The sequence below is a fragment of the Lagenorhynchus albirostris genome, chromosome 3 (assembly GCF_949774975.1).
Source record: "Lagenorhynchus albirostris chromosome 3, mLagAlb1.1, whole genome shotgun sequence".
NCBI lineage: Eukaryota > Metazoa > Chordata > Mammalia > Artiodactyla > Delphinidae > Lagenorhynchus > Lagenorhynchus albirostris.
Window position 1 is genome coordinate 78,360,957 of NC_083097.1, and position 19,452 is coordinate 78,380,408.

General features: G+C 38.9%; 1 protein-coding gene across 6 annotated transcripts in view; it reads right to left on the reverse strand.

Moving 5' to 3' along the window:
* Nucleotides 1–19,452, reverse strand: part of LIX1 (limb and CNS expressed 1) — a 48,888-nt gene that overhangs the window by 20,104 nt on the left and 9,332 nt on the right. For 3 of the 6 annotated variants that reach the window (XM_060143319.1, XM_060143318.1, XM_060143320.1), the window contains 2 exons: nucleotides 8,797–8,887; nucleotides 8,328–8,491 (listed from right to left, as the gene is read on the reverse strand). In XM_060143319.1, coding sequence (XP_059999302.1) covers nucleotides 8,328–8,491; nucleotide 8,797 — 165 coding nt within the window. In that variant the 5' untranslated portion in view covers nucleotides 8,798–8,887. The remainder of the gene's footprint in view (nucleotides 1–8,327; nucleotides 8,492–8,796; nucleotides 8,888–19,452) is intronic. The other 3 variants (XM_060143316.1, XM_060143321.1, XM_060143322.1) reach the window with 1 other exon arrangement.

Here is a 19,452-nt window from a genome sequence, read left to right on the forward strand (position 1 = left end):
ATGGTAGCCGAGGAGTTGAAAAGTGCTCTGTAAGGAGCAAGGTTTTTGGAATAAGACCTGTCATGTATTATACATTTGACAGATTTTATCCACATGCAAACTCAAAGCTGAAGATGCCATCCTCCCTGGGGCCAAGGGCAGGTCAGTGTTATTTAGGTGGCATTTGATCAATCGCCCATGGGACCCAAGGGGCTCTCCCAAGCTGGGACTTCGCAGGTGGCAAAACCAAATAAACTGACTCTGTGCGAGGTCGAGAATTCTTGCCCAGATCCTTTAGGCTGTCAAGTCTGTCATTCAGGTGGTTGGGAGTGTTTTGCTTTTGTGACTCAGAGTGCAAGTCTCAGCAATTGACTTGCAGAGTTTGTGTGTAAGACCTGCCAGCTCTGGTCAGTGTCACCAACACCTCAGTTTCATCCTGACAGCAAGCCATCAGCACAAAGAATGCCACAAACCAGGCCCTGATACTAATTGTCCCCTTTTCAATTCTTTAAGACCTTGACTGCCCTGGTCTAAGCATGAACATTTGCATGTGTTTCAATTTATCTATTTGTAGATATATTAGCATTTTTTTCCCTTCCAGAGGGTGATGTGAAAAAGGGCAACCGTTGAGACTCAGTCACCCAAGTTAATATCATGTCTCTTTCTCTGTAGGTCAGGCTGGCTGCAAATACATTGGGAACAATTTGGAGCTCTGTGTGTGCTGGGAATGGGGGTCTTTGCTAGGTATGGGGGAGGGGACTGGTCTGGGAGTCCAATTTTCAGAGAAAACTCACCAGTTCCTGTCAACTGAAAGAAACGTTTCATGCACATGGTGGGTCAGAATGTTATTTTTTTTTTATATTTTTTTATATTTTTAGAATGTTAGTTTTATAATACAAACCACCTGGCCTCCTCCTCGTTTACCTCTGCCACAAATGCTATTCTACACACATACCTAGACCAAGGTCCCTGGTAACTATTACAAAACCATGTTGTTTTGCTCCTTGAGGTTTTTTTCTTTTCCCTTTTTTCTTTTCTTCTTATTCTTTTTTCAACTTAAGGTGAAGACAAGATGAATTGATCAGGGCTCAAAGTTTTGGTTTATTTTTATAGTTGCTTTGATGTAAAAGGACTTGGCTCTGCACGGAGAGGGATGGGGGGGTAGGGTGGGGAAACTTTCTTCCTCATTCAGCAGCTTGTGAGACAGTGAGCATCTTCCTAAAGTTTATCAGCTGAGGCTGGGGGACTCCCCTGGAGATTGTCCCAAGTCTATTTACCAGGGAGACTTTTCCTAAGCATTCCTTTCACTATATGCTGCTGTTCTATTTGAAACAACAATATGTGAATATCTCTATTCACTTTGCTTGATTAAAAAAAAGTAAAGTTAGCAAAGTGTTCTGGAGAATAACTAGGTCTCATTAAAACAATATGCACTTCCAGTTTCACGGGCAAGCCATGAAAGCCTGATCATTAGCTGACATATGACTTTCAAATGGGAAGGGGTTATAACTAACCTTCCTATCTTTGAGTCTCATTAGTTGCAAAACAGGATGCTTTCCTGTGGAGATTTCTACCAGGAAATACCTCCTTTAGAAGTTAAGTTACATTGCATAGCATGTTGTGCATCTGCATCAAGGTATACAACTCTAGAGACAGAGAAGAGGTCATGGTTGATTTCAAACAGTAATAGTTGGCATTAAAACAGCATTAGTGCAAGGCAGTAGTCTCAATTTTACGGCAGGAACTAAATCTCTCTTTGGAGCATGGAATGTTAAGGCTAGACCTTATTTAATAATCGGTAAAAAAGAGAGCATTACAATTCCATTTAGCCAAGTCTACGAATTAATCAAATTTTCTCTTAGTCCTTCTCTCTCGGGAAAAACTTAATTTTATAAACTTACTCTATTGTGATTTAAATATACTTTTAATTCCCTGGACTTTGAGAAGAAGAATCATGCAATGCATGAAAGTATAAAACATGTGTTTTATATCTGATAATAAAGGTGAAGTGTGCTTACTGCCTTAAAAGTGACTAAAACAAAACCCCTATCCTTTTAGGTAGTATGTACCTTGGAAGAGTAGTTTTTCCAGGTGTCTTCACAGGCAAAGGCTTTGGTTTGAAAACCAAGTGGCATAAAAATGGAAGGCCTTTCAGAGACAGAGCTTTGGAAGAAACTCATCTGCTCTGAGTGTTCCCTCTCATACCTCCCAACTGTGTGACCCTGTTACACAATGCCAAATACTGGTTGGAAATGAAAAAAAAAAAATCAATCAACAGCTTGCCTCTGGAAATATTAAACATCTCAATTTCACACAGCACCTGGCATGATACAAACAGCCTAAGTACCTGACCCCAGTGTTTACCACCTGTTCTTCTGTAAAGCAATTTTAACAATAACAAAATACGTGAAAAAAAGTATGACATCTCATTGAATGAGTGTTCTGCACTTCAAATAAATCGAGCTATCACATCAATGTTTTAGCCAGGTGATACATTTTTTATTCAGTCATAACTTTTGCACATAATCACATGATGTAGTACTACACTCAAAGAAGTTTTACTTTTTATTCCAAATAAGAGTAAAATACATTAATCCAAATCATTCTAGCAGACTATATGGAAGACAACATCACTGGCTTGAAAACAAAACTTGAATCACAGATCTTTTAATCAAAATATAAAATAAGAGAAAATACTCAATTAAGTTCCCCCTTTTGGATTTGGAAACAAAAACAGCTGCTGAAACAATGAGTGGCTTTCCTTCTGAGTTCATCAAGAGGGGAGCCAAACGTTGATCTGATGGCCCTTGTGTTGCCCTTATTGTAAAAAATGGAAATTACTGCAAGTTTTCATGGTCATGATATGGGGCTAGGGAAGGATTAACTGCCTAGACAAAGATGGCATAGAGAAAATACACCCAAGATGCATGAATTTCTACTTAATGCCTTAGAAGATAGTTTCTTTTATAAAAGACACAATAAGCACTAATGTGTTTCAGTATAACTTTCTAAAAGACAAATAATTTTATAACAGTAGATCATTTTATTTATCGTTTAGAAATTCAAAAGTGAATCATATTTTCACTTCTCTTTTTCTATACTGAAGTAGTTTGTGAAGGCACAGTTAAAAGGCAGGGTTATGGCTGCTTTCTTTCCCTCTGGCTCTCTGTTTTTTTTGGGTTGTGGCGTCAAAACTAACTGAAAATTCTTTAATTAGTCTTCTTGGACACAAGCCTCCCATTTACTTCAGTGGGAGGTTTCTTTGCATAAAACCAGTGGTTTGTGTCCACCAGAGCCTTTTGACTGCTTTCCTTTGATTAATCAGAAAACTAAAGCTCAGTCTGAGTACCACTTTTCTAAAGAATGAATGAGCATAATCTCTTACAGCTTTCATGAACCAGAAGGATTAATCTGGCAGTCCAGTCCCATACTCCACTTCAAGTATTTTCAATTACTTGGCACCGTTGGAGGTGACGTCCACAGCTCAGTAAGAAGGCTACTGCTGGCATAATGGTTTCTCCATGTCCCAGCACATGGTCTTGGCATTAATAATCCATCATGAAATGATTTGCAATGCACAAGGGTGACATTTGATTACGTGAAAGGCATTGCAGGAATGAGCATGTAGGTTCTTAAGGCCAACTGCTGGCAAAAATATGATAAAATGTTATATGGTAAAAATAACATTTAGACGGTTTAGTTGAAACCACTGAAGACAGTTTCTGAACTGACCATGAAAAGTGTAAGGACATTGCTTTAGGAGAAATATTCTTTCTTTTTTTTTTCCTTCCTTTCTCAAATCACATTTTGGGGAGCCAAATAGGTTAAGATTTGGCAGCCAATCACCCAAAGACATTTTCAAAACATATTTGATTCAGGAAATTCTGGATCTTTTAAAGCAAGGATGTTAACAATCCTCCTGAGAACCTTAAAATATGATGATTTAAACATAAGGAAAAGGAAACCCTGAAATGATCAGAGAAATCACCAAGAGGCTTACCTGCTGAAGAGTTCAGCTTTTTAAATTTTGTTTTCTATTTTTTAGAGACTATAAGGAGGATGGTAAATTTACTACATACGGGATGTCTTATCATTTGGAGTAGAAATTTATGAGACAATAGGGAAATTCATAATTCTCAAGGAAGCAAAAACAAAAACAAGAACATTAGAATTTCTTAGACTCATATCCTCTAGATCTATTTACTGATCTGTCAAAAGCATTATATTCTAAGTACATTATAATGAATGTAGTTATTACATATGAACAAACATAATGCATGGGTGTGTATGGCCAAATGTTGGTTATTCGAGATCATGGGTATAGGGTGGAGGAAAAGTTATTTTGCATAAACGAAATTCAGAGAGAATTAGAAGGTTTTTTTAAATCAATAGTTTCAAATTAATCCACTTTCAAAACTTTAATCACAGATATGAACATAATAATATCAGCTGATTTTAATGTTACTGATTTTTCCTTCCTAGCCCACCATCTTGCAGAGTGAGGTGAAATACCTTAGTTGATATATTATGTTGTATGTAATAGTATATATTGTTTTGTATATCTGTCAATAGTGATTATATTTTTTTTAAAAAGGACATATATAAACTTCATTGATTCTTCGGATTTGTTATTCATCATTTAGCTATTCATTCAACAACATTTATTAGGCACTTACTATATGCAAAGCCCAGTACTTGGCATCTTAGGGATATAAGGATACAGACTCTGTCCCTGAGGCCCTTACATTTTATTACAGGGACAGAACATGCACATAAGTAGCTGTAGCATAAGGTAAAAAACATGAAATACTAGAAGAGAAGCAGAGATAACTAACTGCACTGGAAAATCAGAAGAGGTAAAGATTTTTAGTGGGGAGCTTCAGGGAAAATTCATGGAAAATGTGATATCTAAGTGAAGTCCTGGAAGATAGTCAGGGTTTAGACATGAAGAGAAGGTGGCAACAGCACTTCATGAGTCAGTCATAGTATGAGTGTGGAGTGGCTGGAAGAGGTCAAGGCCTGGATGAGGGACAGTCAGGCTGAAGCACTGAGTGTCAGAAAAGAATTCAGGAGATAAAGCTGGGAAAGTTGGGGCTAGTTGTAAAGTCTTTATTGCCAGAATAAGGAATTCAAACTTTAATAAGAAGGTAAAATAGTAGGGAGCCATTGGAGCCATTTTTTTTTCTTTTTTACTTTTTATTTTGAAATAACTTTAGACTTATAGAAGAATTGCAAAGATAACAGAGTTCCCAGAAAAAAGTCAATATTATGTAAGTTTTTATGCTTTTTTAATAGTTCATGTAGTATTTTTATATCACACTCCTATGATTACATCCCCTTTCTCATGCTGAGAGTAGTGTATGTTTTTTATTCTTTTTTCTTACTCACAAATGTCTTTCTTGTTTATCTTTTCAAATATATAGTTTTTCATTTTTTTGACCAGGTTTGCCAGTTTTTGCCCAATTTCATATCAGCTCCCCCATAGCTATCCTACATATAAATCAAATCTACCTTAAAACAAAACAAAGCAAAACCCAAAAAAACAGTGAGATCAATGCACAGAAGTCCCTTGATCCATCTTTTAAACAGAATGCTGTCCCTTAGTCTCATACAGCCACAGAGCTGTGTGACTTTTTGTCATGATCCTGCTTGGAATACGGTGGGCCATTTCAATATGAAAATTTGTGCTTTCCTTTAACTCAAAGAAAATTGCTTCTGTTACTTATTTCTTCCCCTTATTTCCTTTGTCTCTTTCTAGAACTCTTATTAGATTAATGTTTACCTCCAGGATTTATCCCCATGTCTCCTGTCCTCTTTTTCCATCTCTTTGTCTTTTTGCTCTAAGTTCTAGAAAATTTACTATTCATGTTTTACTTTGTTATCCTTTACTAATTTGGCTGTGATCTATGTCTATTCATCTGTTTACTCATTTTTTATTTGTTCTAATTATTGTTCTAATTTGGCAATCACACTTTAAATTTCCTGTTCCCTGCTTGCTTCTTTTTTCTTAGCTGTTTTAGGGATACTTATCTTTCCACAATTTTCTGAAGATAATTATTGTAATACTCTTTTACATACTCTGCTGCTTAAATTATTTCTGTTCTTTTGTTTGCTTGCCTTGGCCTTTTTAAAATTTTTTTCTTTTGGATTTCTTCACATGTTTGGTGATCTTTAGTCCATTGACATTCATGGACAAAAAAAAAAACCAGATTCATTTAGGTGGCTGGCAAAACCTTGCTCTGTGGCTGAGCAGCTCTGTTTTCCTAGGAGGCCTCCCCTGAATGGGAAGTCTGATGGGAGCTCTCTATGAGTAGGCAGACTTCACCTTGAATGCTCGATGATGGACCTGCAGACTCATGAGGATTAGGGAATCCTTTCCTCATTTGCTGCCTTTCCTCCCCCTCCCTTGCTCCCCATCCATGTCTAAGTGTCTAGGGTTCCATCAAGTTCTGTTCTAAGGCTTCTAGAGCCATTTTCAAATCATCCTCATCAGGCAGTTCACTTTCATTAGTCAGAGGTAAAAATCCACTGTTGACCACTGCTCAGGGTAGAAGGCAAGACCTCACTGGCTGGCGGTGTCAGAAGTTTTGAAAGCAGTTCTTTAAAATTACCCCAGGCTACTGTCAGAGTAAGCTTTCTGAAACACATTTGAATATATCATGCTCCTGCTCAGAATCTTTCAGGGATTTTGATTTTATATAGAATAAAACCTGTTCTTCTTTGCAAAGAACACCCCTTATAGTTTGATATGAGTGCCTACCATCATCGCCTACTGTTTCCCTGTCACAGACACACTTAGGATCCCCAAATTCTGAAAGTTCTTGTGGTTTTCTCTTGTTCCATGCCTCTGTATACACTGTTCCCTATGCTGAGAATGTTATCTCTTCTTTACTGATTGGCAAAGACACCCTCAATTGTACATCTCAGTGTGTGATTGCTTCCCATGAATTCTTTTCTGACTTCCCTAGGCAGACATAGGTTTGTGGGTCTATTTATTAAACTATATCTTCCCCTTACTCCACAAAGGATTTGAAATAATATAAAACAGATACATGGTAACAGGACGAAATAAATGAGTGAGGCACACAAAGGATTTGAAATAATATAAAACAGATACATGGTAACAGGACGAAATAAATGAGTGAGGCACACTAAGTTCAAAGGGAGAGTAAAGTTAGAAATATAAATAATATCAAGTATGAGGTTAGTCCTAAAAATTACACGACAGTAAGTTTTATAGACATACTACAAAGAGATACACTGAAATTTTGCCTCTGGGCTTCCTAGTTGTCCAAGCTAAGAGGGAAAGTTGAGCGCTTCTGAGTTTCACATTGTCCATAAACTATAAATGAAGGATTTTTGCCAGTTATTGAAAATTAAGAGAGAGTTTACTGCACTAAAGGGGTACTTATAAAGGTGACTGGTAAATTGAGAAGCTCCAACTTTTGTGCTTTCATTGACCCTCTAATATTACTATGTAATTACTATAATTTTGTACATTTCTTTCCTTAAGGTATGGACCATATCCTCATTACTTGATCCAGTGCTTGATATTTCCTAGTCACTCAATAAGTATTTGTTACGCACACAATCAGATACTGATTGTTAATGCAGACAAATGTTTTTGTGTGAACAGGTGTACAACTAGAAATGTATCATCTTTTACACCCATCATAAACATAACAAAGAATTAACCAACTGGAAGAGTCTTTATACTAATTATCAAAATAATACTTGGAATAACTGCTATATATCAGATAAACACATTGCATGTATATTTCATATGATTCTCAACCTACCCTGTGGGTATTATTCCCCATCTCAAAATCAGGGAAATCAGTAAGTTAAATAAATTTCCCAAGGGTCTACAATTATTCAGAGGCAGAACTTGGGATTGGCATAGGTGCCTGAACCCAGCCCTGTGACCCTCAACCTTTGCTATAGGTTCATGCTTTCGTGTGTAGTAGATTGATTAGTATTTGATTACAAATTTCATAAACGTGAAGACTTTCTACTGATGGAAGGGCCCTGATGGAAGGACTTTGCCCAAGTTCCTTTGTTCTTTAAGATTTATTCTAAAATATTTGAGGGAAAAGGCAGCAGCAGTTAGGCAAATAAAATACTATAAAATTCATTTTCCAAGAAATATCAGGGGACAACACCCTAATAAAAAATACTTCCCATTAAAAAAAATGGGAACATCTGACCAATTTTTCTGTTACATAATGGAATGTGGCACAACTTTTTTCATTAGACCCAAGAAAACTTACAATGTACCATTTTATCAAAGGGCTTACTCTGTTTTAACTCAATCAGCTTTCACTGATCAATTTATGGTTGCTTCTTACCTGAAAGTTGCCAAAACAGCTTCCCCCTGGGAGGGTCACATAACTCACAAAGGGTGGTCCAGGAGACGGCAGCGACTCGTAGACCACCACACCTTCACTTGGGAACGCAGCCCTCTGTTGCTGCTTGCTTTCCCAAAATTCCTGTAACATTGACACAACATTCACTGAAAAAGACAAGAAATATAATCAGTTATTAAGGATGGACATACCCTAGCAAAAACAACATTTTATTTGCGGGTTGGATTGTGTAACAAGGCACTTCCAGTTTAAGCAGAAGGGAGTATGTGTATGTTTGGGTGGGGTGGGGGTGTGGGGTGCTTTCAGTTGTGAAAGAAACAAATACTATTTAACACAAATGTGTTTATTTTTTCATGAGTATGGCTCAAGTGGTTTGGCACCCTAATTCTAACAGCATTGCAGTATATTAAATTTACAAATTAGTTTTTGATAACAAATTTAAAAATCTCACTCTTCCTTCTTTGAAAATTTTCCTTAATAAACTTTGTCCAGATCTATGGTTATCCATGACTCCCACTCCTGTTTCTCATAGATTCTTGGACCTGCAAAGTGAAAGCTAAATTCAAAGGTAAAAATATGAGCAGTGTAATTTTTTTTTAATTTATTTATTTGTTTTATTTTTGGCTGCATTGGGTCTTCGTTGCCGCGCGTGGGCTTTCTCTAGTTGCAGCGAGCAGGGGCTACTCTTTGTTGCAGTGCAGGGGCTTCTCATTGCGGTGACTACTCTTGTTGCAGAGCGCAGGCTCTACGTGTGCAGGCTTCAGTAGTTGTGGCACGTGGGCTCAGTAGTTGTGGCTCATGGGCTCTAGAGTGCAGGCTCAGCAGTTGTGGCGCACGGGCTTAGTTGCTCCGCGGCATGTGGGATCTTCCCGCACCAGGGCTGGAACCCGTGTCTCCTGCATGCAGACGGATTCTTAACTACTACGCCACCAGGGAAGCCCCAAGCAATGTAATTTTAATTGGAACTCACCTATTATAAGATTTAAGAGGAGAAAGGCAGAAAGAAGAAAATTCTTTCATGCTCCTTTCCACCCTAATCCAAAGGAGAATGAAAGCAATTGTGTAATAAGCAGGAGGCTGGGGAAAAAAAACCATAAGTGAAACTAATAACATGGAAACCTTGTTAAGGACCACATCTGTTAGATGACTTCAGAAAACGTAGTAATGGCTACAGCCATGTGTTTTAGATTAAATGACCTATGATAGCCTGTAGAAGTTCCAGATCAAATTAGGTTGGTTTGTTTATCCTGTACTGCAAAGTGAATTGTGGAAATTAACAAGGATAATAGAATTGTAGAGGCAAAAGAGACCTTTCAGGTCATGCAGGCAAAGCTCTGCTTGATGCAGGAATTCCTTGCACAATACCACTGACAGCTGCCCATTTGGCCTGATTCTGGACACACGGAAGGACCGGGTAATTGGCACATCTTGATGTAGCCCATTTCAAATGCTAATGGTTTTAACTATAAGAAGGTCATTTTGGGGAGTGTGTGGAAATCTGCTTTCCTATAAGGTTCATGCAAATGGGCTATTTCTCATTTCTGGGACTTCATAGAGGTTAATCCCCGTATTCATAAGAGAACCCATGACATAATTGAAGGTGGTATAGGACATCTGTTGTTTTTGCCTCCCTGGCATTTGTTGTCCCTCTTTGCAGGAATAGCACGAAAGTTTTCCTTAAAGAACCACCTTTCCTTTAACCAAGTCTTCTCCAGGGTTGAGGATTGGGGATTAGACCAAAGTCAAGTCATTTAGAGTCAATGAGTCCAGGACTTTTGTTGGAAATGTCAAAAGACTGGATTCTCCTTTTTCACTAGAGTTGCTGGGGTTATAGGAGAGAAGTATGGTGCTGCCCAGGCAAGGGAGACTCATGGCTGAAAAGAAAGCCAACATAGAGAAGGGTAGAACCAAGAGACAGAGAAAGAAAGACTAAGTTCTGATGTCATAGCTTAAGCTCCTGAACCAACACATCTGCTTTTACCTTAAACCGTTTTGAATTGGCATCTCACACTTGCGTATAAAAGTGTACTACAATAGACAACTCTCAGGTTTCCTCAGGTTCTAGATTGAATAGCTTTTCTTCTTTCAAACTTTCTTTTTGTAATATGGTGTCTATGCCCTTTGACATTCTCCTGATATATTTCTGAATACATGTGCTTCAAAATGCTGGGTTTTGTTATTTTGCAGGAAATCAGGAGAGTCACAGAGTTTGACCTGGAGGCAAAAACATTGCACAACCACTTTCTAAGCTGTTGACCAGAGCACCTGGCTCTTTCACTTCATTCCTAGGTCACCCATCAGCTTCCAGCTTTACAAGGTGTAGTTCAGGAAAATTTGCAGACACCCAGGGAATTGGATGCCTGTGTATATTTAAGAGCTGTAGTTTTTAGTATTTAAGAAGGACCGGGTAATTTGTGTTTTGGGAAAGAAACTGGGAAATATAAGACTATCAGAGGGGATAATTGAATTAACCAATAAAATACATGCTAAGTGGTCAAGGTGAGCTTGGTAATTACAGACATTTTTCATTCATTCAAAAATATTTGAAGTAATATTTTCCACCAGTTGATGTAACCCAAAATAGAATTAGAACTTTTATTTCCTAAACTGTATTTCTGCTCCCCAACTTCCTCTCTCTCCCATGTCCAGGAAAATAAGTATTTTGTGAGCGGGCTGATTTGTGTTTCAATTTGCCTGTGACCTACAGAATTCAGCAGAGATGTCTTGAAGATTGAAGCCTAAAACCGAAGTCAGTGGTCTGTTGCCCTGATAGTCAACAAGGGCCATTAACCGGCTATTTTAAGTTGGTTCATTGTTGAATGATGTTCAGCTGAAAAGTGGAGTAAGGAGCTGAAGACTCATGCTCTTCTAGGTAAAATGAACACAAGAATTTTGGCACGTAAAACTGTGTGGATTAAAGAGTTCAAAGGTGGGTACTAAGTAAAATTTCTGCATGAATAAATGTAGCGGTTTTCAAATTTTTTATTCTGCAACCTTGGAAGATTTCTTTGATGGTCTTACGTATGTCATCACCTCTAAAGAGTGCAACATATGTACATGTACACACACAATCCATCTTTCTATCTCTATCTCCTCGTGTCGACTGGAAAACCAGATGAATGGAGTGCAGAGGGAAGAAGGCCAGCATGCTGTTTGGAATTTCAAAGATCAGTATATCTGAAGATGCTCTATTTATGAAACACATGCTCCTTTATTTTTTTGAAGTAGCAACAACAAGGTTCATGGACAATGTCAAAGAAAAGGCAAGCAAAGGGTCAAGTACTGCTGAAGAAAACCACCCAAATTTGAAGAAAGACCTCACAACACAGTTTAGTCGCCAGCTGCAGTTGCACCTTCAGTGCCCAGCCAATGATCCTCCCTTTCACGTTACAAACTTAAGCCACCAAGCGTGTGATATCCCTCCCTACATCTAGTGACCCATCTGCACAAGTGCCCAGCTCTACCTTATTTCCTTCAGTCTCAAATGTAGTTGTGTTGCTTCTTCTGGGCATTGTTCTATTAGTAATTCTCTTGGCTTCCTATTTTTAAATGTTTTCTCTTTACTCACTCCTCAGTGGCCATAAGTATGCTCAAGATAACAAATGAATGAATAAATGAATGAATGAATGAATTAATCAATTAAAAGAAACACTTAACCTAGGGAATATTCTTTTTTCTTTTTTGGCCATGCCATGTGGCATGCAGGATCTTAGTTCCCTGACCAGGGATGGAACCCATGCCCCCTGAGTTGGAAGCGCAGAGTCTTAACCACGGGACACCCAGGGAAGTCCCCCTGCCATTCATTTTTAACCCACCAACAATCTGGCTTTCCTCTACATTATGCTACTGAAACTACTTGGCAAATATCACTAATTCTAACTTTCAGTCCTTATTTACTTGACCTCTAACTGCATTTGACACAGCTGATCAATTTCTTCTAAAAACTCTCATCTCCCTAAGCTTTTCTGACAGTATTCTCCCTGATTCTTCTTCTGTATTTCTATCATTTCTTCTGTCTATTTTATGGGTTTCTCTTCCTCTGCTCACCCCTCATGTTGATTTGCACAAGAGCCTTATCCTTGTCTTTTCTTGCTTCTCTCTCTACTGTTCTTGAATGACAGAACCTATTTCCATGAATCCATCTACCATAATATATGCCAATAGTTCCCAAAACATTCTCTTGTAACTCCAACTTTGTTAACAGATACTTCCATTTGGATGTCACAGAAATTCAACATATTCCTAGACTCAACCCATTTTCTTTTCCATAAACTCTTTTCCCAAATTATTTAGAAAGTGATATAATCATATACCCAGTCACGTAAATCAGAAACCTGACAGGAACTTTAAACTTAATTTCCTCTCTCCAGATCTAATAAATGCCCAGATTTTGTCAGTTCCATATCCTGATGTCTCTGATAGTCATCACTTCTTCTCAGTTAATATTGCCACTGCTGCATTGGTTCATATCTAACCAGATATACCACAGTACCCACTTGACTCCAATCACCCTCCCATCCAACCCATCCTCAACTGTTTCCAGGTAATCTTTCTGAATCTTATGGTTAATTAAATCACTCACATCTTAAAATCTTTCTGTGGGTCCTTCATTACCTACAGAACAAATAACTTCTTGGCAAGTCATAGAAGACCCTATGTCTTGATACTCTTTCTCATTCTAAACTTCCTCAAGTCACCTTCCAGGCCCCTCAGGCTCTCATGCTCCCAGGCCTACTGAACCAGAATCTACATTTTAAACAAGATTCTCAGGCAATCTGATGCACACTAAAGCTTGAGAAGTCCTGAGTAGGATAGGACGAAGTTGCTATTCTCATCTCTCTTATCATGTGCCTATTATATGCCAGGCACTAGGCATTTTCTCATTTAATTCTTACAACAGGTATTATCCACAACATAGAGATAAGAAATAAAAGATGCTCAGGATACAATCACACAGCTACTAAGTCTTAGCCTTGGGATTTTTAACCTAGTTTGGTCTGGGTGTATAGTCTAGCTCTTTGCTCATCCTGAGCCACTCCTAATTATAATGGAATGTAAGTTGTTTTCATGCATGTCTACATCTATTAGAAGCATTTTAGAAGAAGAATAAAGGTTAATTGAATATTTGAATGTCATCAAAGGTATGGAAGATGTGTTGCCTTTGTGAGGCTGTTGGTAGGAAAGGTGTAGGAGGCTCTGCACAAGAATTACTTCACCTACCATTTTCTATGGGCCATTTTTCTGATACTTGTTCTTGGCAGTCAAACAAAGCAAAGGGTTAATATCTGTATTTTTTTCATACAAGTGATATGACACTTTCTAGCTTGGAACTGTCACAGTGAATGAGCAGTCTGTGTCATGTGAACAGGTATCCTGATTCATCTTCAGCTAACACTTTGCTCTGGTTTAAAACAATGTTGTAAATACCCACCAGCTGTGGGCTTCAGAGGGGGGTTGTGATTAGGCCTCCCATTCCAGTCCCTTCTTTCAAGGAATAATGGCTAAAGGAGAGACCACAAGAGGAACAAGAGGAAATGACAAAAGACCAAGGAGGGCTTTGGAACAGGCTTCCTTTGAAGAGGGGCATGAACAAAAAAGTCAAGGTCAAGTTTCTCTGTCTGATTGTGCCTTCCACCTCAGGATCAGGAAGCTATCATCTGGAATACATTGTTTGTATTATTTCTATGCATTATTTCTCCCAAAGTTTAGTGAAATTCTTTCTAAAGAGTTTCTACTTTGTCTGAATGGACACTAAAGGAAAAGGGCTTTATCCACAGCCATGACAAGATAAATTGGTCATCCATAGTGAATCTGGACACCAGACAGGAGAGAGGTAGTGAATCCTCAGCTGGAGACCCAGAGAATGCAGATGAATAACAACTTGGCTGATGCTGGAGCCAAGCTGAGCAACTCTCCGACTTCAGGGTTTAATACTACAGGTCATCTATTGGTCTTGCCTTTGTCAAGGTAACTGATGTTTAACCGGTAAAATTACTATAAAGAAATAGAATGTCCAACAAACACATGAAAGAATGCTCAACATCACTAATCATTAGAGAAATGCAACTCAAAACTACAATGAGGTATCACCTCACACCAGTCAGAATGGCCATCATCAAAAAATCTACAAACAATAAATGCTGGAGAGGGTGTGGAGAAAAGGGAACCCTCTTGCACTGTTGGTGGGAATGTAAATTGGTACAGCCACTATGGAGAACAGTATGGAGGTTCCTTAATAAACTAAAAATAGAACTACCATACTACCCAGCAATTCCACTATTGGGCATATACCCTGAGAAAACCATAATTCAAAAAGACACATGGACCCCAATGTTCATTGCAGCTCTATTTACAATCGCCAGGACATGGAAGCAACCTAAGTGTCCATCGACAGATGAATGGATAAAGAAGATGTGGTACATATATACAATGGAATATTACTCGGCCATAAAAAGAAACGAAATTGAGTTATTTGTAGTGAGGTGGATGACTTAGAGTCTGTCATACAGAGTGAAGTAAGTCAGAAAGAGAAAAACAAATACCGTATGCTAACACATATATATGGAATCTAAAAAAAAAAAAATGGTTCTGAAGAACCTAGGGGCTGGACAGGAATAAAGATGCAGACGTAGAGAATGGACTTGAGGACATGGGTGGGGGAAGGGTAGGCTGGGACGAAGTGAGAGAGTGGCATGGACTTATATATACTACCAAATGTAAAATAATTAGCTAGTGGGAAGCAGCTGTATAGCACAGGGAGATCAGCTCAGTGCTTTGTGACCACCTAGAGGGGTGGGATAGGGAGGGTGGGAGGGAGACACAAGAGGGAGGAGATATGGGGGTATATGTATAGCTGATTCACTTTGCTATAAAGCAGAAATTAACACACCACTGTAAAGCAGTTACACTCCAATAAAGATGTTTTAAAAAAAAAAAGAAAGAAATAGAATGTCAAATGGCTGAGGCTGGGGGTATGGGAGGAAGTGGAAGGAGAGAGAATTGTTGGGGAGATCCTAGGAACAACAGCATGAAATCCAGTTCCTTTTTGTGATTTCTATCACTTCATAACATCTGAGAGTAAAGAAAGCAATTTAACCTCTGAATTGACTTTGCACATCAAACTTCTTAATGAATTCCATTGCTCCAAATTGTTTTCTCAGACACATGTAATAGACCCTGTTATGGACTCAACATCTGTGTCTCCCACAAATTCATATTTTGAAGCCCTAACCCCTAATATGATGGTATTAGAAAGTGGGGACTTAGGGAGATAGTCAGGTTTAGATGAGATTATGAGGTAGAGCCCCATGATGGGATTGGTGTCCTTATAAGAACAGAGATACCACAGCTTCCTCTCTCTCCCTTGTGAGGACGCAGCAAGAAGGCAGCCATTTGCAAACCAGGAAGAGGGCTCTCTCCAAAGTACTGAGTGTGCCAGCAATTTGATCTTGGAGTTTCCAGCCACCAGACATGTGAGAAATAAATTTCTGTTGTTTGGGCTACCCAGTCTATGGTATTTTGTTACAGCAGCCCAAGCTGACTAAGACAAACCTCTTCAGCAATTTTGAAAATTTTCACATCAACAAGACGACAATTTGCTATGCAGTTTATAGACATTAGTGTGGATACTTTTTTCTTCACTGTGTTTTAAAATCTGAATAGGACAGTTTTCAGAGTGGTAACTAGATCCCCAAGCAAGTTTTTCATAAATGAGGTTTACATTTTCTCCTTCCTCAAGCTTTCTCTCTGATTATAAAGTTCAGCATCAAATTTCACAGAAGGCAGTTGACCAATGAAGACATCCGACAATGTGGAACACTTCGACCATCCAACCTTTGACCCTTTCTAGCAGAAATCCTCAATCAGCTTCAGCAAATGCAGTGTCTTTACTTGTCCTTGAACATATACTGCATATTTTTCCCCTGTGTTTTGGTTCAAGTTCTCCTTCCTATCCTGAGTATTGTTTCTGCCCCTCCCTTCTATCCATCCAATTTCTTCTCATAGTTCAGAGGAAATGCCACGTCCTCCATCACGCCTTGCCCACTGGTTCTAGCCCATATGAATGTACTTTTCTGTGCTCTTATTCCATTAGCGGCCCTATGTCTTAGCACTTAATCTCCTATAAGCCATGTAATAAAATAGATGTAGTGCTCCAGGCTAAATTTATCAAGTCAGACTTGGCTGGACTTACTTCTGGCCAGAGGAATGAAATGCCTTGTGATAACAATTCATCCTATAGAGTACAGTATTATGTTATTTGCCTCACAGCTGACTGATTCTAGAGGGCAGGGACTCTAGTTCATTCTCCTCTGTAGCCTCCTTGGTATCTAGCACAGGGCTATTCATCTAGAAGCAGTTGTTGAATTCATTTGAAATCTAAGAAAACTACATATCTGTACTGTGCAACTGAATGAACATACAGAAGATAGGTGAAGGTACTACGATTCATGGAGAGATCAAGACTTCCTTCTAGATAGGAGGTTTCTTATATGAACCACCATGGTACCCACACAGCATGGATGTGGTGGTGGCAGCCATGGCTCAGATGGAGATGGCTGAGGAGGTACAGAAAGATGAAGCCTGGTCAGAGTAAACATGTGATTGCTAGCTGCTTGCCAGCTGGGGCTTTACCTTCATGATAACTAGGACTTAGGGAAATCCTGAACAGGAATGGTAAGTACTTTTGTCTCAGAGTGTCAATTCTAATCCGTTTATGTTGACTGCCTGGAGCACTGTGTTGAAAAGGATTTGAAAGTAGTCTCTGAGATCAGGAATTGTGTAACAGAACACCACAATTAACCAGCAATGGGGCACTGGTGTATCTGGTAACCCTGTCTTTGATGGTATAGAGTAAAAAAAAAAAAACAACAAAGCAGTCAAAATAGGCCTCTGTTCATAAAGGCTTACAATATGATTGCAGAAATAGTGAATTCATAATATAATTTGTTAACAAAATACTAGACTGCTACATTGTAGAACAGAAATGATTTTAAGGTAATATTTAAAACTTTAAAATTTATGGCACAATAATTAAACAGATTCAAGGGGAAAAGTAGATAAATGTGAACTGAAAAGGTCAGAAAAAAAACAAGCATAGGGGGACTTCCCTGGTGGTGCAGTGGTTAATAATCCGTCTGCCAATGCAGGTGACATGGGTTTGATCCCTGGTCCAAGAAGATCTCACATGCCGCAGAGGAACTAAGCCCGTGCGCCACAACTACTGAGCCTGCACTCCAGAGCCTGCAAGCCACAACTACTGAACCTGTGCCACAACTACTGAAGCCTGTGCACCCTAGAGCCGGCACACTGCAACTACTGAGCTCACGAGCCACAACTACTGAAGCTCGCGTGCCTAGAATCCGTGCTCTGCAACAAGAGAAGCCACCGCAATGAGGGGAGCTCATGCACCACAAGGAAGAGTAGCCCCCACTCACCGCAACTAGAGAAAGCCCGCGCGCAGCAACGAAGACCCAACGCAGCCAAAAACACATAAATAAATTAATTAAAGAATAAAAATATGCATAGGAGGAGGGCCTAATCTGAGCCACCTCAGAAAAATGAGATTTACACCGGGATGGGGTAAGGGATAGGAACTGTGCTCTCAAAGGAGTGAGAGTGGCATTTGACAAAAAGAGTAAGAAAAACAGTAATGCCTCAGCTGTGGAATTATGTGTGGGAGCAATAGGGAAGGATGCCATTAGGAAGGGGGTACAATTTGATAAGAGACAGGGTAAGGGGAGTTTGTTTCTTTTAATAATTGGAAATTGATCCTATTGTTCTGGTGCCTCAGCTTTACCCAAGTGGGAGAGAAAGGCAGGAACACAGAGTTCCTTGTCCTTTGTCTTTGCCTGAGGTGATGTGCTGCCTGTAGTGGCTCCATTCATGAAGAACAAGGGCACAAATACTTGGAGAGAATGTGCAGTTGCTCTTATGCATCTGGGTGAGCCCAGAAAGAATGTCTCTCTGGGAGGAGCTTGGGCAGAAAATCTCTATGAGGAGTGAGTAGGAGATGCAGCAAGCAAGAGAATGCTCCTTTTGTAGTCTGGAAGGAGCATGAAGCCACTCAGAGGGCCTTTATCCTAAAAACTCAGAGCTTGTCATTTTCATAGATTGGACACGATGAAGATGCTAATAGGGACACATGATATATGTTTTCATATGGGAACTCTGAGATGGAGAGGATGTAAATGCCCCATGGATTATAGGGGCTTTGGTTTGAACACAATAAAACGTGTACTGCATCTTCTATCTCCACATTTTATCAACAGGCAGGCAGTTTCCTTACGTAGTTAAAAGCATGGACTCTGAAGCCAGAATGCCTGGGTTTGAATCCTGTCTTTACCGCTGTAAGAAACCTACCTAGTGCTCCTGTTCTATCTGTAAAATATAGTACTTACATTACAGGGTTGCTGTAAAGCTTAAAATGGAAAATGCTCAGAATAGAGCTTCACACATAGTAAGCACTAGAGTGTTAGCTATTATTTGTGGTTAGAGAAGGTGAAGGAAGAAAGGAAAAGGCATGATTATATGCTTGCATGTTGCATCTTTGAGACTGACTGTTCTTGTATTGGAAACCATGTCATTAAACATTCTAAAAATATTCTCAAATCTGAAAATTCCTAATTGGACACATTGTGCTTTTTAATTTATTTCCAAAATATGTGAAGAGTTCAGAGATGGAAAAAAGAAAGGTCTTTTAATGTCATTCACTCTTAAAGTCAAAGCTTCATAATGGACAGAAAATAAATAGATGAAATGCTACATGTCTCAAAATCTGGAGACATGGATGTCTGTCCCAATTTTTCACTTTCTAATAAATGCTAATGGCAATAGAACTGCTCTTAGCAAAAACTACAGAGAGGGGCTAACTCTTATTTGAAATCAATGTTAATGACTGATTGTGCTTCAGGAAAGTAGAAACATTATAGTTCATTGCCCAGTTCAATTACCTAATACCAGGTAAGTCCTGCCGGGAAGACAGTCATTTGTCAGTAATAAGGGGTCTTAAAAGTATGTTATGAATGTTATGTTATGAATCTATCAGAAAAAAAGAAGCAATTTCTTTATGCCTTACATGAGAAAAAAATTCTAGCTGGGCAAAATTTCC